This window comes from Typopeltis vanoorti, chromosome 26 (genome assembly GCF_054136105.1).
Source record: "Typopeltis vanoorti isolate ZY-2024b chromosome 26, IOZ_Tvanoo_1.0, whole genome shotgun sequence".
Classification (NCBI taxonomy): domain Eukaryota; kingdom Metazoa; phylum Arthropoda; class Arachnida; order Uropygi; family Thelyphonidae; genus Typopeltis; species Typopeltis vanoorti.
The window spans coordinates 24,019,043-24,039,620 of record NC_143574.1 but is presented as its reverse complement, the minus strand read 5'-3'; the positions used below and the strand labels follow the sequence as shown (position 1 = coordinate 24,039,620).

General features: G+C 34.8%; 1 protein-coding gene across 3 annotated transcripts in view; it reads left to right on the top strand.

Annotated features, from left to right (window-relative positions):
* The window catches only part of LOC150092414 (golgin subfamily A member 2-like), a 380,033-nt gene that overhangs the window by 91,127 nt on the left and 268,328 nt on the right, over positions 1-20,578 (top strand). For all 3 annotated transcript variants that reach the window (XM_090415174.1, XM_090415173.1, XM_090415175.1), the window contains exons 6-7: positions 6,955-7,150; positions 17,761-17,867. In XM_090415174.1, the coding sequence (XP_090271300.1) occupies positions 6,955-7,150; positions 17,761-17,867 (303 nt within the window). The remainder of the gene's footprint in view (positions 1-6,954; positions 7,151-17,760; positions 17,868-20,578) is intronic.

The window sequence follows — 20,578 nt, the reverse complement described above, 5'->3', positions numbered from 1 at the left end:
TATGTGTATTGTGATGTAGTTTGTGTTTTAGTTCATATTTATGTACTTTGATGATGACCTTGATATAGATGTTGAAACTTCAAGAGTTATTTTATCTTGGTTTTAAGTATAGTAATTGCTCTTACGTTTGTATTTTGTTTTTTCTCCATAATTTCTACCCAATAAATAAATTTGATAATTGCTATGACAGATTTGGTAAGAAAATCAGCAATAAAACAACACACTGAAAATATTCTAACAATTTAGATACAATTTATGCTGACAGTGGCAAATTAAATATGGTAGTAGATAATAGAATAAGTAAGGCAGATTTAAATTAACAACAGCAGAAATGAAGTTTATGAGAAAAACTGCAAAGTATACCCTATTTGATCACAAAAGAAATGAATAAATTATGAAAGAATTAAACCAAGAACCAGTAATAGAAAAAATTAAAAAATATACATACATGGATGGAGCACGTTCAAAGAATGAAAACAGAAAGATTACCAAAACAAGCCTTAAAGTGCAAGCCATTAGGAAAAAGAAAACCAGAACATCCTCTTAAACGATTCAACGATGACTTCTAAAGCCAGAACAGGCCATGCTAGGCCTAAATCCTTGATATGAATGATGATGAGATTTAAAGAGAATGTTGAGAAAAAAGCATTTACAAGAATGCCTGAAGGTGAATGAAATGCAAATGATGGGAGTGCAAGTCAGAAGAAAGATAACACAAAATAAGTCATGGAAGATGATGAAAATCTTTGTGTACTTTGCAAAGGCTCACTAAGATAATATATGTAATCATGTTGCATAAATGATTGCAAATTCTGGTGGTAAATGTGAAACTGATGACATGGATAAGAGGGTAGTTGATGAACATGTTGGATATGAGATTTAATATTACTTTCATTCATAATGTGATCCATATACTGTAGGATTGCATACAGGTGAATGCTTGTTTGTTGCAGGGCTCTGTGTACCAATGCTGCTCACTTTGTATGTTAATGATATCAGTAAGGAATTGGTGAGGGAGAATACCAATTTGTTTGTGGATAATAGTAAACTATGTGTGAAATAGTTATTAAAATGATTCAGAGATCTGCAGGATAATATAAATAGACTGATAGTTTGAACAAAGCATGATGGTTACTGGTTTGGTGTAACAAAGTGTAAGTTACTTGGGTATGATTAGGTATTGGATAGATGGTATGATTTCAAAAAAATTTATTAAAATTAGGAGTTTTGGATATACTATGCACAGGCACACATTCAAATATTCGAATTGCATGTAAAGGAATTGTAAAAATAATCATAATTAAAATTCTGAATATTTTTACGTATTGTTTATGTTAGTATGTTTATTAGTTTTTAGTTTCATAACACGCATTGTTGGCACTTGCAGTGTGCCCGTTATGGAAATTGTTTTGTTAAAAGTGATATGTAAAGCAGTTAAAAACTTAATGTACTTACCGGATTTGATTAGTTGTGTTACTTTAAACAAATTTATTATGGTTTGAAATATTAAGTTTTGTGTTTTATGAGGACATTGTCCTCATAAAACTGTCCTCTTGTGTCTTCATAAAACTGTCCTTTTATGTCCTCATAGAAATGTCCTCTTGTCGCTAACGGAGACAACGTGTCAGCCATTATACAGTACTTAGTTTCTCGCTTGCCACGGAGTGCGCATGCTCGCCGAGAGGTTTGATGTGTGATTGACAGCTGACAAGGAAAGCGTTCGGTATCTGAGTAACGCCTGTAAACAAGATAACGTTCGGAAGGAATTTAGAATACAGGCCGGCAGATATTTAGGTTCGGAGGAACTTAAGTTTTTTATGTGTCAGTCGGAGGAAAATTAATAGTATATTCCGAAAAAGGAATCGTGGAACTATTAAGTTTTAATGTGGAATAAGTATGTGGATAAATAAAAGGGAAATATTGCTATAAAGCATTTTAAATGGAATATTGGAGGAAACACTGATTGAAAGATTTATAGTAGATTCCGAAAAGGGAATTGTAGAACTGTAAGTTTTTTTTATTTAATTGGAAGAGTTAAGACTGTCAATAAGCATTTAGTGAATAAAAGAAGAATTTGCTATTTACGTTCTAAAGGAATGCTCGAGAAAACTCTGATTAGAAAGTTTCATCCATATTAAGGATGCCAGATCTGACTATTATTTCTACTGAAGAAAAGAGACAGAATTAAGTCAGGAAGATTTTATGTGTGCTACATGAGTGATGAAAAGGATCCTGTAAAAATGAAGAATAGAGTCATATATCTATTGAAAAGGGCCTTGACAGAGAAAGAAACTGGCTATGAACATTTTTTGTGATTGTGCAAACAAAGTGTTTAGTCTAGTCTTAAGTGTAAGTTTATTTTTAAAAGGCCTTGGATCCAATTAATTTTTAATTAGTTATGTAATATTTGTTTGAAGTGTATGTATATTGTTTTTGTTTTATTAAATGTGTTTATTTTGTATTTTGGTCTTGAGTCAATGATTATTTGGATTCTGAAAGAAAGAGTTAAGATCATTGCACCAATTGGAGGAACCCTTGTGCATATAATAACATATAGGTACACTCGGAATTAAAAAAAATAATTGTTAGAAACAGAGATCATCTCTATGGTAGGATTAATATTAAGATAATATATATGAATATCTCCTCAATATAAAAATCCACCAATTATTAACAGAATCATGTGGTAGCACTCAACAGGATAAAATGCAAAAGGCTGTGTTAAGTGAATTGTGTTTGAAGGAAGATCTTTTCATGCAGGAATAAAGTTACAAACTTGAATGTCTTGTAATGTCTCAAAGACATCATCTGTATGATTTCACACAGGGAGGAATTGTTGGAAAGCTTGAAAAAGGCTATAGAATTACTGATATTGCCAGAGAGTTTGGAATCTCACAGCATTGCATCCAGGCCTCTGGGCAGCATTTTAAATCAATGGAATGTTTTTCAGACATTTGCTAAGAGGTCACCCTCACTCTACCATGGAGAACAAAAACAGATTTTTGGCTATAACAGCAAAACTTAATTGATGCACTATAGCAAGTCAGCATGCAAGTCGGCTCCATTCAAGCATAGGTTTGTGGATATCTTGACAAACTGTGGCAAGATGACTGTGAAAAGTAGGCCTGAAGGCCTGTAGTCTGTGTGCCTTTTATTGACAGCTCATCATAGAGCATGCTTTCAGTGGTGTTGTATCTATAAAAATTGGACAAGATGCCAATGGGCAAATGTACCCTTTACAGATAAGTCATTTTAATCTTTCCTCCGATTCTAGATGACACTTGATCTGGCGTGAAAGTAGTACTGCCTACCATTGCAAGAATGTTCTTGAAAGGGATAGATACAGCGGCACTGGGATCATTGTGTGGGACGGCATTATTATGCTTATTGGACACACCAAGCTAGAAGTGCTAGAAAAAGAGATTATGACTGGTGAATGATATTACAACGAAGTTCAACGTTGTGTTCAATTGTTTCTGTGGTGCTGCAGGCAAAGAATTAATTTTTATGGATAACAATGCCACACCACATTGTACATTAACAGTGGCGATACTTCTGGAGACTATTAATCGAATCGAGTAGCCAGCATGATCCCCATAGAACACGTTTGAGACGCAATAGGGAGACACATTACTGCTCGAAATTTCCCTCCAGAAAACAAACAAGGCCTTATCCTTGCTCTGAAGGAGGAGTGGGCCAGTTTGCCTCAAGAACTCCTGAATCACTTGGTGCTAAGCATGGTACGATGTTGCGAGATCATGGTGGACATATTCCATACCGCAATGTCTCTTTGCATAGTTTTTTGTAAGCACTGTACATTAATTCCTTAACTATGTTCTTAGAAATTTGTAACTTTTGCCAAGAACTTATTGCAATTTAATTTGCATGAAATTTATAACACATTTTTTGTGTGACATAATTTATTAGTATGCCAGCAATAAATTTATGTTCACCTTTGGCTGTAGTCGCAAATTTTTTCATATACAGGTAAAAATGTAGTTCATCCTTAGCTTTTGGACACCAGTATATTATAAATGTGGGTTCAAAGCTCAAAGGATTACTTTGTTGTTAATTAACACATTGACAAGTAGAGATAAGCAAGCTGTTAATCCTCTATATATGAGTGTTTTTTAGTTTTCTGACACAATAAAAAAATACATTTTACTATTTGATCCAGCACACAAGCATGCACACACTGTGTGCATGTTTGTATATCTAACATGAATTTTATTAAAATTTAAATACAACATAAAGAAAAAAACTGAAAAAAAAAAGAGAAAATATTTTATTGAAAGCCGTGGGTGTGCTTGCCATAAAACATAGGATTCATTTTTATTCATAATAAACATTTTTGCTTGCTATGCTTATTCTTTTGAAAAACAAATGAAAATGTCTTTATATAATTGTAAATATCCCTTTCCTGGCAGACACCATATTGTATACTGCAAAAACACAAGCAGATTTACTGTACCACTAAATACAGTATGGACACAGTTAGTTAGTTACTGAGAGTTATTGCAAATTGGAGACATCTGAAATGAAAATAACCCTCCTCTGCATAATGATAATCAGCTTCCCTCTATACATTATCATTAAGACTACTAATTTTACAATTAAAATTTAATTGAAAACACTCAAACTAGCATGCCTTATATAGTTATAATATGGTAAAAATGTGCCTGATCAATGCAGAAGGTACATAATATATCATCAAGTTCCCTCTTGAAGGGATGCTCCACATCCAGATGTAGAGCAGTTCGAAAAATCCTGTTCTACATAATGGATGTGACAGCACGTGCCACGTATGTGTTAAAGCTATGAAATCCGTGAGATACTCTGATATTTTCTATTATATTTCATTTTAAAAATAAGTTGGTTGTGACTCACTACCCTGATTTCATGGCCCACTAACAAGTCGCAACCTGCAGTTTGAAAAACACTGCTCTCTACATAATGCTTTGATATTATCATATCTGGACTACTGTACACAGATTTGGTCACCTGTGTTTCTTAAAATTTGTAAGTGGCGGAATGGATTGAGAGGTGAGTGACTGACCAAAATGGTTAATGGTCTGAAGTGTTCCCTGTGAGGATAGAATGTGGTTTACAAAGTTTAGCTAATAGGAAGAAAAAATTGGATACTAGTTGTTTAATAGAGATATGTGCATTAGACATTATAATTTTTGAACAATGACTTCACACATGTAAAAGAAAACTAAATATAATTTATTGCGCCTATATATTTCACTCAATATGTCATGAACTTCTTTCAGGGAGAAGATAGAAAAACTGGTAACAATATTTAAATTCTGAATACAAGAAAGAGTCATACAGCATGCATATAGTATCTTATGTCTCAGCTGTCCAAATTATTATAAGTATGCTATATGACTCATTCTTGTATTCAGAATTTAAATATTGTTATCAGTTTTTCTATCTTCTCCCTGAAAGAAGTTCATGACATATTGAGTGAAATATATTAGCCAAGAGTAATGAATTATATTTAGTTTTCTCTTGCATGTGTGAAGCCATAATCGAAAAAATATAATAAACAAGGGTATATGAAAGAAACATAACTCACTAAACAAATTTTAGAATTTGTGCAAGAAATTTTTCAGTATATGACAGGAAATTTCCTCTGGAAATTATGTAAAAATGCAAGAATGCTCTTATACGTATACCTTCATAGAGAAGAGGGCAAGGCAAGAGTTTTGTTTGCGAGTGCAGGAGGTTGAGTGGGTTGCTAGAAGCAACCCACTCAACCTCTTTTGTGTTTTGGCATTAAAGTTTAAGATGTACAATAGTCATTGTGTGAATGATATGAGTCTTTGGACTCTATAAAGATGTTGTTTGAATCAGTTTATGTAGAAAAAGAAGGAAATCAGCCAAAACATGAAGGTAGTAAAAAAAAAAATAAATTGTATATAAGAGTGTGGTCATATCAGTTTTGAAAATATGAAATTGAGAATAAGTTTAAAAATAAAATGATAGATAAAAGACTGGAGACTGTGGTCATAAGAATTCTGAAGGAAAGTAGTTCTAAACAGAGAGCATCAATGGCAGAACCTAGATTCCTTACTAAATCTTCATTTTTTGAAGATTTAGTAAGTAACTTAACATTATTTGCATTCATGAGTGTGTAATCTGAAGTGCTCTGATCACTTAATCAGAAAGGAGATGAATCCATAGCCAGCTATGTCATGGAAGCAAAAATGGATTGATAAGATAAAGACCAAGATATAGGTTGTTTAATGTAGTTAGGAGTATCAACATATTAATGTTACCAGCTATCTGTTCACTTCGGAAGAGTTGGATGTTTTAGATCAGTTGTATTTTTTCCTTCTTCTTCTGAGTCTCTTTCCTGTTATTTATTTTTTTTTTAACTCACTTGTTTGCCTGCTCTTTCAACTGCAGTTCTCTTCAAGTGACAATCCCACATTCTTGACTACATAATAATTGTCATTCTGTTTTCTAATATTCATAATTTTTAATATCAATCTTCCATTCAATATCTGTTTACTCCATTAATTTTCTTCAGGGCTTTTGTATCTTTTACTCCACATTTTTTTGTCTATTTTTATTATTATTTTTTTTAAAATTTAACCTAACTGAAATCTGTATGATAAAAACAACACATAGATGTGTTCAGTCATGAGTTTTGAAACACTGAATCTGATTTCTCTCTTTTATATCATCATATTCCCTGCATACCTACTTTACTGGTATTATTTTCTGTTTCCATATTTAAATTGCCATCTTCACTAAACATTTATAAACATGGCTAAAAGGTGTTATGTTTTAAATTGTATTCATTTGCTGTTTATTTCCCATTATTTGTATGCATAATATAATGTTTTTTTGTATATTAGCTATGTATAAACCTTAATTGGCCATATAACTTATTTTGTTTTTTTGTTTCATTGTCATGTTTGTGTGTTCATTTTTCAATTGCAGAAGGCGAAATTGAGTAGAATGCAAAGGGAGTTTGAGCGTGAAAGACAGGAGTTACAAGAGAAAGCACACAAAGAGCAAGTTCAATTAAAAGATCAACTTCAAGTTCACATCCAAACAATTGGTATTTTGGTTGCTGAGAAGACAGAACTCCAATCATCACTGTCCCTTAGTCAACAGACAGCTAAACAAAAAGCTGGTAAGAGCAGTAATACTGAGTATTTATAAAATAATTTCAGAATTTAGAATGATATCTCGGATGATTATGGAAGGAATCTTTATATGGGATTTTTCGATTGAAGGTGAGTTAGCCAACATCATATGGGGTTTTATCTCCCAGAAACTCCGGTTTTTCAGTCCACATAGAGATAAATCAACCAGGAGAACACACAGTTTACAGACAAAATTATTGGTAGAGGACAGTAAGAGCCTCCATAGCTCAGTCAGTATAGACAAAGCCCTTTGGTCGGAAAGACCTGGGTTCGATTCCCGTCAGTGACGCAAGGAACCTTTATCTGGTCTCTTTCGACAAAAGGTGAGTTAACCAGTCTGATACAGAGGCAGGTTTTTTTTTTTTTCACCTGGAAACTTGGGTTTTTCGTCCCACAGAACAGCAAACAGCCCCGTGAACACACATGCGGATTACAGTCACAAATACGTCCCAGCCATATGCCGGTCCTGAGTCCGGATAAAATTGGGGGGGCTGGGGAAAGCAATGGCAAACTACCCTGTAAAAATCTCACCAGGAGTACTTTGTGGGCAATGCCTACAAAGTCACCTATGGTCGGAAACAACTGAAAAGGGAAAATCAGAGGGCAGTATATCGCATTGTGTGGTAATGATATTATGTGTAGTTAGTGGAGACAGTGAGTTGTTTGTAGTAAAGTAGAATGCCCTCCCTTGAGTCCTTGGATGTGTCATATAATAGTAATAATATCTACCATTCTGTGTTGATGCAGTGCTTCCACAAACATGACTACAACTATCTTGGCCACACCCAAGATGGTTGTAGCCAAGTTGCTTACTAATATAATTTGAATGCTTGCCATTAGTTGTAGTGACAGTATCTGGTAGCAGTCACTTTCCCTTCTGGACTGCTCATTTCCCCTTTATCATTGAGAGAATACGATGTATGGTATTAAACAAAATTATCTGCTAAGCTGCTGCAGCATGAAGGCCACTATATGTGAATGGCAATGTTCATAGAAATTAAAGACAGAAATTCAAACTTACATGGAAGTAAATTTAATAAATGTAAAATGTTTTGCTTAGGTATCAAAGGCATCTTCACTATATCAACGGTGGAACACAAAATGCAATAAAAGAATTAATTTTAAAAGTGCCACTACAGCATAAGTACGGCAGCAGATAGTCAGTAAATTCTAATTAAAAGAAATAAATTATAAAAAAATAATATAATAAGATAATAATGAGGAATTTACATAATAATGGTTCTTATTTGCATTTTTAAAATGAATTCTTTTATTGCATCTTATTTTGTGTTCCATCGTTAACATACTGAAGATGCCGTTGATACTTAGGCAAAAATTTGCATTTATTAAATTTATTTCCACGTAAGTTTGAATTTTCTTTTTTAATTTCTATAAACATAACAGCTTCTGTACCTATTTTGAAGCAAATATGAATGGGGAGTGTCATCACTTTTGTCATGTATACAAAATTCCAGTGGAGTGGTGTGTAAGTTAATAAAAATGTTTGAGATATGGCATCAGTAGGATACGTTAGGTATCATGTAGAGTGTGTGTACTATTAACACTTACCGTTGTAGATATCAGATTACAGTATCTCTGAAACCAAAACTCATTTTCTTCATTGTGCATAGAGAAATTTTGGCAATAAAGCAAAAAAATTACTGAAGAAAAGTGTCGAGTAATAATATTTTTGTTAAGTTTTTGGAAGATATTTACCTCCAGACAAAAGCACATGTTAATAACTATATTGCTGAACATAGACCAAAGAGCTCTGATGTGACCGACACATGACATCATGCAATGTTTCATTGACTAGTAACAGAGAATGCTGAGAAATATATTACTGAGAGAGCTGAGAGGGCCACTGTAGCACTGAGAGAGGTAAATTCAAGTATGGGATAATTTAGATCCATAATTTTCATTAAGTTTAAGGAATGAAATGAAGATTTCATTTAAGAAGTGCATGACAATGACGTACCAATAATTTCAAGCTACTTCATGCATGAATTTGTTCACTCAAAGCAGAGGAATTGTGTTTATTTCTGCAGTGATTGGAACAAAAGAAAGTAGTATGCACTTCTATTATGTTATGTGAGAACTTGTATTCTTCATTTTGCAATGGAAGCAGTGTTTGTCTGAATTTTCTCTCAACTACTGAAAAACAGGACTATTTTGTTTCTTCTGTTAAATTCTTCTCTCATGGTGAAGGTGGAATTGATGGTTACTAATACCTTTAACTCTGAATATGGAACAGGCACTTAAGCTAAATATCTGCTTAGTTCACTTAGAACTGCTGAAAGCTTATTTCTGTATATTTAAAGTGCACTCTGGTCGATTAATGTGATGTAACAACTTGGCCTACTACACATTTATCTAATTGTTAGTACTATTTAATTGAGAGAAAGCATGTGAGAATGATTTAGTATTTTAATTCTTGATATTATGAATTATCTTTATATGTCATGTATATAATAACTAAATAATAATAATTGATTTATTAAACTGACTTTTTAATATACTTGGAGTAATCATTGACTTCGGCTGTAATAGACAATGATTAAATTTTCTTTGAATTGAGTTAATGCTCAAGCCTGAGGTCAGTAATAGCATTTCCATATGAACACCAACCTGGTTGGCTTTTTGGCAATTATAATGACTGAATACCATAAAGTAAACATTCACCTTATCCTATATAAAAGAAAGTTATACATATTCACCACAGGTGATACCGCACCTTACTTAATAGCATACGATACCTGCTCTGCAAGAAAGTTAGATCTTGAATAAAATGATTTTTACACAAGATGTAGCTTAGTATACATTTATCAGAATGCAAAAATAATCCTAGATTTTATCTTTCTGTATGCTGTGTATATGACTATTACATTTGAGAGACTTGACTCAAACTAATTTTTGGTTGTGGGACCAGGATCTCTTCCCAGACATCAGAATTTCATAATGTCCAAAACTATACATTGAAGACAACAGTAATTAGGACAAACAAAAATTTCTTATCCAATAAATTTATCTAGGGGTGACTGAAACAAAAAAGACCAAAACTGGTGAGATCGTTCTGAGCAATAAATACAAAATGTTATATTCGGGCAATGACAATCAAGGAAAAGAAGGAGTAGCCATAGTATTCAACACAAAATACGAGGCTAATCTTCTTGAATGGCAGTCAGTCTCAAGTAGAGTAATGTGGGCAAATATGAGAATGAGGAACTGGACAATGAGACTTATTTGTGCCTATGGTCCCACAGAAGGTTCTACTAAGGTAGAAGTGGAGGAATTTTTTGAGGTTTTAGAAAAAGCAACTGACACAAAAAAAAATGAAAAGTTGGTCCTTGTTGGGGATCTAAATAGCAGAGTAGGAAATGATTGTGAGACATACAAAAATATTTTGGGAAAATTTGGAGAAAAGAGCAAAGCTAATAATAATGGCAAATATCTGTTGGATTTCTGCTCAGGACATGGACTGGTTATTACTAACACCATGTTCCAACATAAAAATGTGCACAAATTCACATGGAGAGAAGAGGCTAGGAATAAGAAAAGTCTCATTGACTATGTTATTGTTGATAGTGATGTTTTCTCCCTGGTGCAGGACACCAGAGTGTACAGAGGATTTGAAATTGGAAGTGATCACTATTTAGTCTTGAGCAGGATAAAATTGAATTTCACATTGAAAAGAATAACATGTAAGAAAGTTTTAAAGCGAATAAAAGTTGAGCAGCTCTCAGGTGTGAACTGTAGACTAAAATACAGAAAGATTATTGAAAAGAAACTAAAAGAGTTTGAGAACAGGAATCAAACCTTGGAGATTCAGTGGCAAACTCTGAAGAAAACATTGATTGATTCTGCTAGAGAGGCATGTGGTGAGGTTGTCTGTAAGGATAAAAAAATCAGAACTCCCTGGTGGACACAGGAAGTTAGAGGCAGTGAAGGAAAAGAAGAAAGCATACTAAAAGTTCCTGTCAAATAAGTCAACTTGTGCTCTTAGAGAATATAGAGACAAATGCAAGAATGCTAAACACTGTGTAAAACTAGCTAAACAAAAGTCATGGGAGGACTTTGGCAAGAATATAGAAAATAAATATCAAGAAGGTGGCAAAATATTCTGGAGGTTGTTGAAGAAGCTTAAGAATGGAAGAAAGAATGCTGTAAAAGGAATTAGACATGATAAAGGTGACATGAAAATGGGAGAAAAAGATATCCTTGAAGTATAGAGTAATTACTTTGAAAAACTGCTAAATGAAACAAGCAGTGATGACAGCACAGTGGTAAAAAACACTGACCAGGCATGCAGTCAGGAATACATATCCATACTTGAAGTAGAAAAAGCCATCAAAAGCTTGAAATGTGGAAAGGCAGCAGGAGTAGATGATATTCGACCACAAATGCTGAAATATGGTGGTATAAGAGTCTTACAGTGGCTGCACTGCATAATTCAGAAAGCCTGGACAGAGGGACGAATTCCCGATGATTGGAGTAGAGCTTTCATAGTACCCATATATAAAAAGGGAAATAAAACTGAATGTGAGAATTACAGAGGTATTTCCCTACTGAGTGTTCTTGGCAAGATCTATGCAAATATACTTGAGAAACGGTTGAGAAGAATTGTGGAAGAAAAGCTTGGTGAAGAACAAGCTGGATTCAGGCCAAATAGAGGCTATCAGGATCAGATCTTCACTTTACGACAAATAGTCGAGAAAGCATGGGAATATAACAAAGATCTGTATTTAAGTTTTGTCAATCTGGAAAAGCATATGACAAGGTGCCAAGAGAGAAGCTATTCAATACGCTTCAGTTATATGGTGTCAATGGGACATTATATCAAGCAATACTTAGTCTTTATTTGAGTTGTAAGTCAGCAGTTAGAATTGAAGGAAGTACAGGAAGATGGTTTAATGTTAAATCTGGTGTGAGACAAGGATGTACATTATCCCCTCTGTTATTCATTATTTATATGGATCACATTATGAAGGAAAGTGGTATTAAACCTGATATCAAAATTGGAGAGGTTAATGTCAGCTCTTTGCTTTATGCGGATGATGTTATACTTCTAAATAAATCCGCTACATGTCTGCAAGATTCTCTGACTAAATTGAATAGCTGTTGTAATAGATATGGTATGAAGGTCAGCAATAAAAAGACAAAGACAATGAAAATAGGCAGAATCATTGAAAATGTCAACTGTGTTGTGAATGGAGAACCTGTGGAACAAGTAAAACATTTCAGCTATCTAGGCACGATTTTTAGTGAAGATGGTAAATTAAATATAGAAATAGACAACAGAATCAGCAAAGCTGGTATGGTGGGAAGTCAATTGAATAAATTGATATGGAATAACAGAGAAATTAGTCAGAACACTAAATTAGCTGTATACAAGACAGTGTTCAAACCAGTTTTAACTTATGGATCTGAAAGCTGGGTCAGAAGTAAAACACTTGATCAAAGACTAGAAACCACAGATATGAGAGTCCTGAGAAAGATTAGAGGCGTGAACAGATGGCATCAATGGCAATATCATATTAAAAATGAGGATATTAGGAAAGAACTTGACATTGTCAGCATCCAGGAATGCGTTAGCAGAGCTAATCTCAGGTGGTATGGTCACTTAGCAAAACAAGTGTTCTCTGCCAGGTTGGCAGCAAAACGACCCAGAGGAAGACCAAGATATAGGCGGATTGATACGGTACAAAGTGCCTTAGACGATAGAAATATAAGATCTGATAATGTTGGAGTCTTGACAAGTAACAGACTGATTTGGAGGAAAATTGTAGATAGGAAGTTAGTTATGATGTAATTTTTTCATGTAGTACTGTCATATCCTGTACACCCCTTGAGGGTACATGCCAGGAATTTGATGATGATGATAAATTTATCTGCTATGTCTGTGATCAGTAACACGTTGTTTATTGTTAACTTAAAACAAGGTCTGAAATTTCTCTCTCTCTTTCTGCTTAAAGTTCACACAGATCTGTTTCTCTGGATATTATTATAACTGATTTTAATTTTCTTATTCAACTTGTATTAACAGATTAAGAAATTGTCTTAAAATATTGAATAATAGAACAAATATTTTTAATTAACATACACACATAATTGTATATACTTAATTGTTACAGAATATAATTAATGTATAATTAGATAGAGGAGTAGGTAAAAGAACACAGCCTTCAGGCATGCCTGTATTGTTTTTTTTAGTATGTACCCTCAAATTGGAATTGGTTTAGCATTCGCAACAGAATGATTGTTCCCCGTTGTGGTTCCCTCTCCCCTTTTATGATGCAGAATCGAATCCTGTCACAAGTCAAAGACTGACTGTACATGGTTATTACTGCTTGGCATGATCATAATGCTTATCAAGTCCTGAAGAGGCTTGAAAAAGCATCGATAGATGCTTTTAAAATCTTCTAAAATTCAGTTGGCATTTCTTCCAACTAAGAGATTCAGGAATGATTACTGAGTATGTCAGAGCTGTTTTGTGGAAATTGACCACATATCACAAGGTGTGGTTGACTTGACAGGGAGAGGCTATTGCGTCTCATTTGACATTCCTACGTCATATGACAAGATTCCACATGCAAGGTTGTTTATACAAATTCAAGGAATGGGTATGCAAAATAAACTTCTGACATGGATAGTAGTGTAACTGACTGACACTTCAGCAACATGAGCAATAGTGCTCGGCATCCTTTTAAAGTTCAGCTAACTGCCTCACTAACCAAACTACTTCCAGTCATCTTTCATTTCATTTACCTTAGTTCCATGGAAGAGCCTCCCCCTTGCTCCCAGAACTTACAACTCTGTATGAAGAATATCAACTGATTATTTTGCTCTTGACTCCAACCCACACACTGCATTTATTTGCTATGGACTTTGCAGCCTCTCATGTGTGAGAGTTACATTAAAAAATAAATAAAAATAAAACTCGTAACCCAGGTGACCAAGTCTGTGCCCAGCAGTCTAGATGTAGCCTTTCAGAGCTTGGTAAAGTGAAAGAATAGCTTCTTTTTTTCTTACAATTAGTGTTCTATTGAACAATTCAGTTATGCAATGACTTAACCACATTCGCAGTGTAGCCCCTAACTTGAATTCACTGTCTATTATAACAACGAAGACTCTAGCTTTGCTGATTGCTTTATTTGCAACAAATTCCTATTAATAGGATACTGCATGCAGTGTCCTTTATCTGTAATCTGTAATGCATAATAACTGTACATTTAGAAACAGTAAACTATTACTGATTAACATTTGCCCATAGAATTAGTCTCTTCAGGTTGGCCTTGATTCTCTATCAGATATGTCACTTATCACTCACTCCCTGGTTAGCAATATCAAGCAAAATACTTCACCTGTTTTTAATTTATTATAATGCAAATGTTAAAAAGTAAATACCTTTACAATTATTTGGGTTTGAATGAAATATATTGTAATTTCTCCCAAGTTATCTTTGCCTGAGAGCAGGGGGGAGGCACTAGATTTATTAAAATTTTAAAAGGAGCATGCAAGTTCCTAAAGTGAAAGTTTAGGAAACTCTGTGCTAGAGGATCCCCTAGTTCTATCTATCTCTGGATGTAATTCCTAATCAGCCTCTCCCAAATTGATGACTGCACTAGAGATACTGATTGATCTATAATTTTCTACATCACTCCTAGCTCTGCCTTTTACCCTTATATAAGTACAGTACCCCCCTCCCCGAGTTACATAAGTAATGCGTTCCGTAAACCTTTATGTAACTTGAATTTTACGTAAGTCGAATTTGTAAATTGCTTAAGTAATTAAGTGTAACTTCGTAAGAAACTGCAATATTTATTATTATATGTACGTATATATACAGATATGTACAGTATATTATTTACACAGTATTATTTTATAAATGAAACATCATGCAGCAGTATTTACTCGGATATAAACTATAAAAGTATGAAAAATATATAAAAGAATATAAAAGCAAACTGAAATAACACTTTTCAAATAAAAAAATGTCTTGTGACAGCTAATTTAGCTCTGTAGTGGGAGAGTCGGCGCTGGTGGTGGAAGGTTGTGAAGAGAAATGCTGTTCTCTGGCAATGTCAACTCCTCTCGATGTTGAAGGCTGAGTGTAGTCGGGGTCGTCTGCGTTGTCATCTTGATGTGTTGTGAGCGGCACCTCACAAACATGTCTAGAGTAGATTGTGTAGTCACACTCTTTTTGTCATCGTAAATGGCCTTGTAGCTAGACATATTGGAATGGATACGGCGGCTAACATTCTCAAACCACTCGGTGTTCGGATCCATCGATTCTAATTTTGCTAGTGCCATGTCTATCAGGTTAAAAGCCTCGGCTAGTCCCTTTGTTGTAAATTTCTTAAGGTCTGGAGTTGGCAGTTCAGTCGGCATAGTATTTTCTTCGGAATGTCTCCAACTGAATAAGGTCATCATTAGTAAGCTCTTCATCGTGACTCAAAACAAGCTCGTTAATGTTAACATTATCCACTTCCAGCTCTAATTGCTCTGCCAGTTGCACACACGTCTCCGTCGCTTGCTGTAATTCTTGTGTCAACTCAACAACCGTATCAGTCATTGTCTGCTCTCCTTCCTTTAAACGATTTTGCACCATTTCTGGGCAGAGTTTCTTCCACACATCATTCATTGTTGTCCGTTTGACTTCGTCCCATGCCACCCTGATGTTTTTGATAACGTCAAGGATATTATAATTCTTCCAGAAATCACGTAGAGTAATGCCCTCACCACTATCAATGGCCTTGATTGCTTGGGAAAACATACGCTGCAGATAGTAGGTTTTGAAATTTGCAATAGCATCTTGATCCATAGGTTGCAACAGTGCAGTGGTTCTAGGAGCAGATAAACAACTTTTACATCAGAATGAAAGTCATCCAGCTCTTCCAGGTGGCTGGGGGCATTGTCCAGGAAGAGAAGCACTTTAAATGGGATTCCTTTCTTGGCACAATATTCCTTCACCTGGGGAATGAAGTGGTTATTGAACCAGTCTGCGAACAGCACACGTGTAACCCAAGCCTTGGTATTGGATTTCCAGATTATGGACAGCCTACTCAGGTCAATGTTCTTAAAGGCCCACGGTTTCCGGGAATAGTACACTGTAAGCGGTTTAAGTTTCAAGTCCCCTGAAGTGTTGCCGCCAATCATAACAGTGATCCGATCTTTTGCGACCTTGAATCCAGGCATAGATTTTTCCTCTTTTGCAATAAATGTTCGTGTTGGCATCCTCTTTCAAAACAGAGCCGTTTCGTTAACATTAAATATTTGCTCAGGCAAATATTCCCCCTCCTCAATTATTTCTGCCAGAAGTTTGGGAAATTTACTTGCCGCATCTGTATCTGCGCTTGCTGCCTCACTCGTGACTTTGATGCTGTATAGATTTGTACGCTTCTTGAATCATTCAAACCATCCAGCACTAGCTTTAAATGCACTCTCCGTGTCTGTGATGCCAGCCTTCTCTTGTAAATTTTTATGTAAAGACCTAGCCTTCTCCTGGATAATCAGAAAACTCAACAGCATCCTCAATCCAGTGAGACAACAATTTCTCCATCTCTGAAATCGGGCCCAGCCTCTTCTTGGTAATGATTGTGCCCTTCAATGTTACTGCACCTTTCATTCTTTCAACAATGCGAACTTTATCCTTCACTATCGTATTCACTGTCGAAATAGGTCGATTTATATTCCGGGCTATTGTTGATATAATTTTCACATCTTTTCAACTTTTTTTCTAAAGTAATTGCAGACCTTTGTTTTTTAGATTTATTATCAGCGAATTCGGTTTTGCGTTTCGAATCCATTTTAAGAGTAAATAAACAACGAACACTAACGGCGATAAACAAGTGACTAAACTAACCACGCGAGGCATGGACTACTGATGGGCCGGGGAAAGGAGGAATTGTTTACGGAGTCCTTATTTCTAATCGGTAGGTTTCAGTTTGAATGTTACGGCTTTTGCGCACTTGCCCTCTGCTGCTCTCACCGTTTACTGGTAACCTGTCACTGCCTGTTACTATTCGTTACCTTTGCTGTAAATGCCGAGTCTAGTTAATTATGTCATTGCATACTGCAGTGGATGTCAAAGATGCAAAAGCCGCAAACATGTTCATACGCGTTAGTAGTTGTAATTTTCGAGATTTATTACATAACTGCGAATTTACGTAAGTCGCATATTACATAAGTTGGGGGGGGGGGCTACTGTATATTGAAATTAGCTTGCTCTCCTTCCACTCATTTGGAGCGGAAGGAGAGCAAGTCATAATGCATTGAAACTGGAGTGGAACAACCAGGTTTTGGGCATTGGCATATAATTAACATTTGGATTTCTTGATGTATGCATTATCAAATCATATAATTGCCATAATATACGAATTTTCAAGTTATGGAAATTCCAGAACAGGTGACTTTTCTGTTGGAAATTTTTGAAAATATTGATTTTAATTCTAGTTATGAGTTAGAAACTTACAATTTATTTGAAATATTGTTCTTTTATTTAATTTTATTTAAGTATTTAAAAAAAATCATCTTTATTCAGAATATATATATATATATATATTTAATTATTGACATTATTGAACTATATTCCATTTAGCTGAAGTAGAGGAACTACAAGGCAGGCTAAGAGCTTCACGGCAGAGGGTGACTGACCTGGAGAGAGAACTAAATACTGCTACAACAAATAGCCAACAACATGAAAAGGTAAAGATAGATCAATCTTTTATGCGAATTCTACACAAAGGTTGAAAACATCACAAAAGGTTGAAAAAACTTATCGTACATTTAATACTGTAGGAAAAGGCATTAGATAATACAGGAATCCTGCTCTAGAGATGCTTTTTCAAGCCTCTTCAGGCCTTGATAAGCATTATGATCATGCCAAGTAGTAATAACCATGTAAAGTCAGTCTTTGACTTGTGACGGGGTTCCATTCTGATGATCTTGTCATAAGTTAGAAATCGCTACATAAGGATATGTTAATAGTTAACATGTTGTTTCAATGCTAATTATGCTTGTAGATCTGTTTTGTTATATTTTTGACTAATTTTACTATTTGTTTATATTGAAATAATACAATGTACAAATTACAATATAAAATTACTGTATGCATTTCTGTAATAAATAATGAAATACTAAATGTACAATGCTTCTGTGTGCTAACTAGTAAAATAATCATTTGTAAATACATGGACCAAGAATAATTCTTCAAAGCTGCTGCTTTATTAATTAGACGATTCATTAAAGAAGGTTATGTCATCAACAGTAAAAAAAAAAAAAAAAAAGTTAAAATTCAAGAATTGCAACAAAGTTTTCTGACGATGGTTCATCACATGCTATTCTTGTGGAAGGTCTAAGCTATCTTCAGGGGTGGGCATCTTTAAAAATTTGTTTGCCTTTTCTTCTGCTTAAATTCCTCTGTAGCAAATATTTGCACCATTCTGTCTACTTTGCTAAATCTCTCCAGATTGGGATCTATTTCTTAAAACAACTGAATTGTGTTATTAATAGAAGCAAATGCCTCTGCCATTTTTTTTTATTTTATTATTTTTTTTTTTTATATAAACTTTTTTTTTAGGGTGGGGAACTCAATTTCTTTTTCTGGTTCTGCATTTTTGCTCTTCTTCAAATTTTGTGTTTCTAACTCTATAAGATCTTTATTTAATTGTTACTTTCACAGCTTTTACCAACTGCTCTACATCTGCATTGTCAACCTCCAACTCTTTAGCTAGCAGCACACTCTTGTCGCTAATCTCTTGTAAGGTTTTGTCTTTGTTGAATCCTGTGAATGTATGAAATATATTTTCAGCAGCTTCTTCTACCAAACACTTTCATACATCATCTTCCACCTCACTTCAAATGCTACATCTACCTTCTTTGTACAGTGAAAGTATTACTGTATTACTTGAACATAACTTACCCTTGAGTGTATCTCGCACCCCTGATTTTACTTTATGAAAAAAGAAATTAAAAAGTGCATATACCTTGCACACAAAAAAGTTTAAAACAGCAATGCACAATCATACTCACAATTACTGCAGATGGAATCAAGTTGCCTCCTTACATAATGTTCAAAAGGAAAATTTCTTCTGGAATTCATGTAAGGGTTCAAGAAAAGGATGAATGGACAAATTGAGAGTATTCAGTGAAAATATGTTGATTGGATGGTCATCTTAAATACAAGTAGTTGTAGGTCGAAGACTGACTGAAAACTTTCATAGACAGCTATGCAAAAATGGGATTCAAATGTAGAGCAACCCAGTACCATTGTTATAATTTACAGATAAAAAGGAAATAGTTCTTGTGGTTGTGGAAGTAAAAAAAAAAAAAAAAAACTTAGGCATGTTAATTTTCTTCAACCATCTTACCAATAAAAAGGCTTTACATCCTTTCGTGAGACTATTATTATTGCATTGGCACCTCTATGGAGTCCTAAGACTCATCATGGGAGACCCAAACCATCAACACAATATCTATCTTACCTCTCCTTTGAAACTATTAACAGACAGAGCACTCACAACTGACTCAGGCATCCCATTCCATTCATTTACCACTCTCTAAGTGAAAGAAAATCAGTTTGTAGCAGTTTATATAATTGACGATTTCGAGTAGATAGCAAGAACACATTCAGATTTTCGAATCGTGCACAAGAGGATCATGTGGTAGCACTCAACGGGATAAAAGGCAATTCGCTTGGCAAATTGTGTTTGAAAGAAACTCTTTTCGTGAAGGAATAAAGTTGCAAACTTGAATGCCTTGGAATGTCTCATACGCATTTTCTATATGATTCTAGATAACACTTGAGAGTGGTACTGCTTACCATCATGAGAATGTTCTCGAAAGGGATAGTTGCGGTTGCTGGAGGTCATGGTTTGGGGACATTATGCTTAATGAACACACTGTACTACAAGTACTGGAAAATGGACTACGACTGGGTAACAGTATTGCAATGAAGTTCTTCAACATCGTGTGTGATCTTGTGGTGCTGTAGCTGAAGAATTCATTTTTATGGATGATACTGTCACACGACTCATACACAAATGGTGGAGATACTTCTGAAGACTAAGAATATTAATCGAATTGCTTGGCCAGTATGCTCCCCAGATCTAAAACCCATAGAACACATTTGAGATGCAATAGAGAGATGCACTGCTGCTCGAAATTCCCCTCTGGAAAACAAACAAAGCCTTATCCAGCGGAATGTGTTAATGTACTCTTATTCTTACTCTGAAGGAGGAGTGGACCAGTTTGTCTCAAGAACTCTTGAATCACTGGTGTTAGTCATGGTAAACAACATTGTGAGAGCTACATCGCTTTTAGACACCAGTGTAGTCCTCACGGCTTGCTTACCCAACTTCCAGAGGTGATCTCTTGTTCTAGCCAAGTGCTGAAACATTTCCTCTGCATCAGTCCTA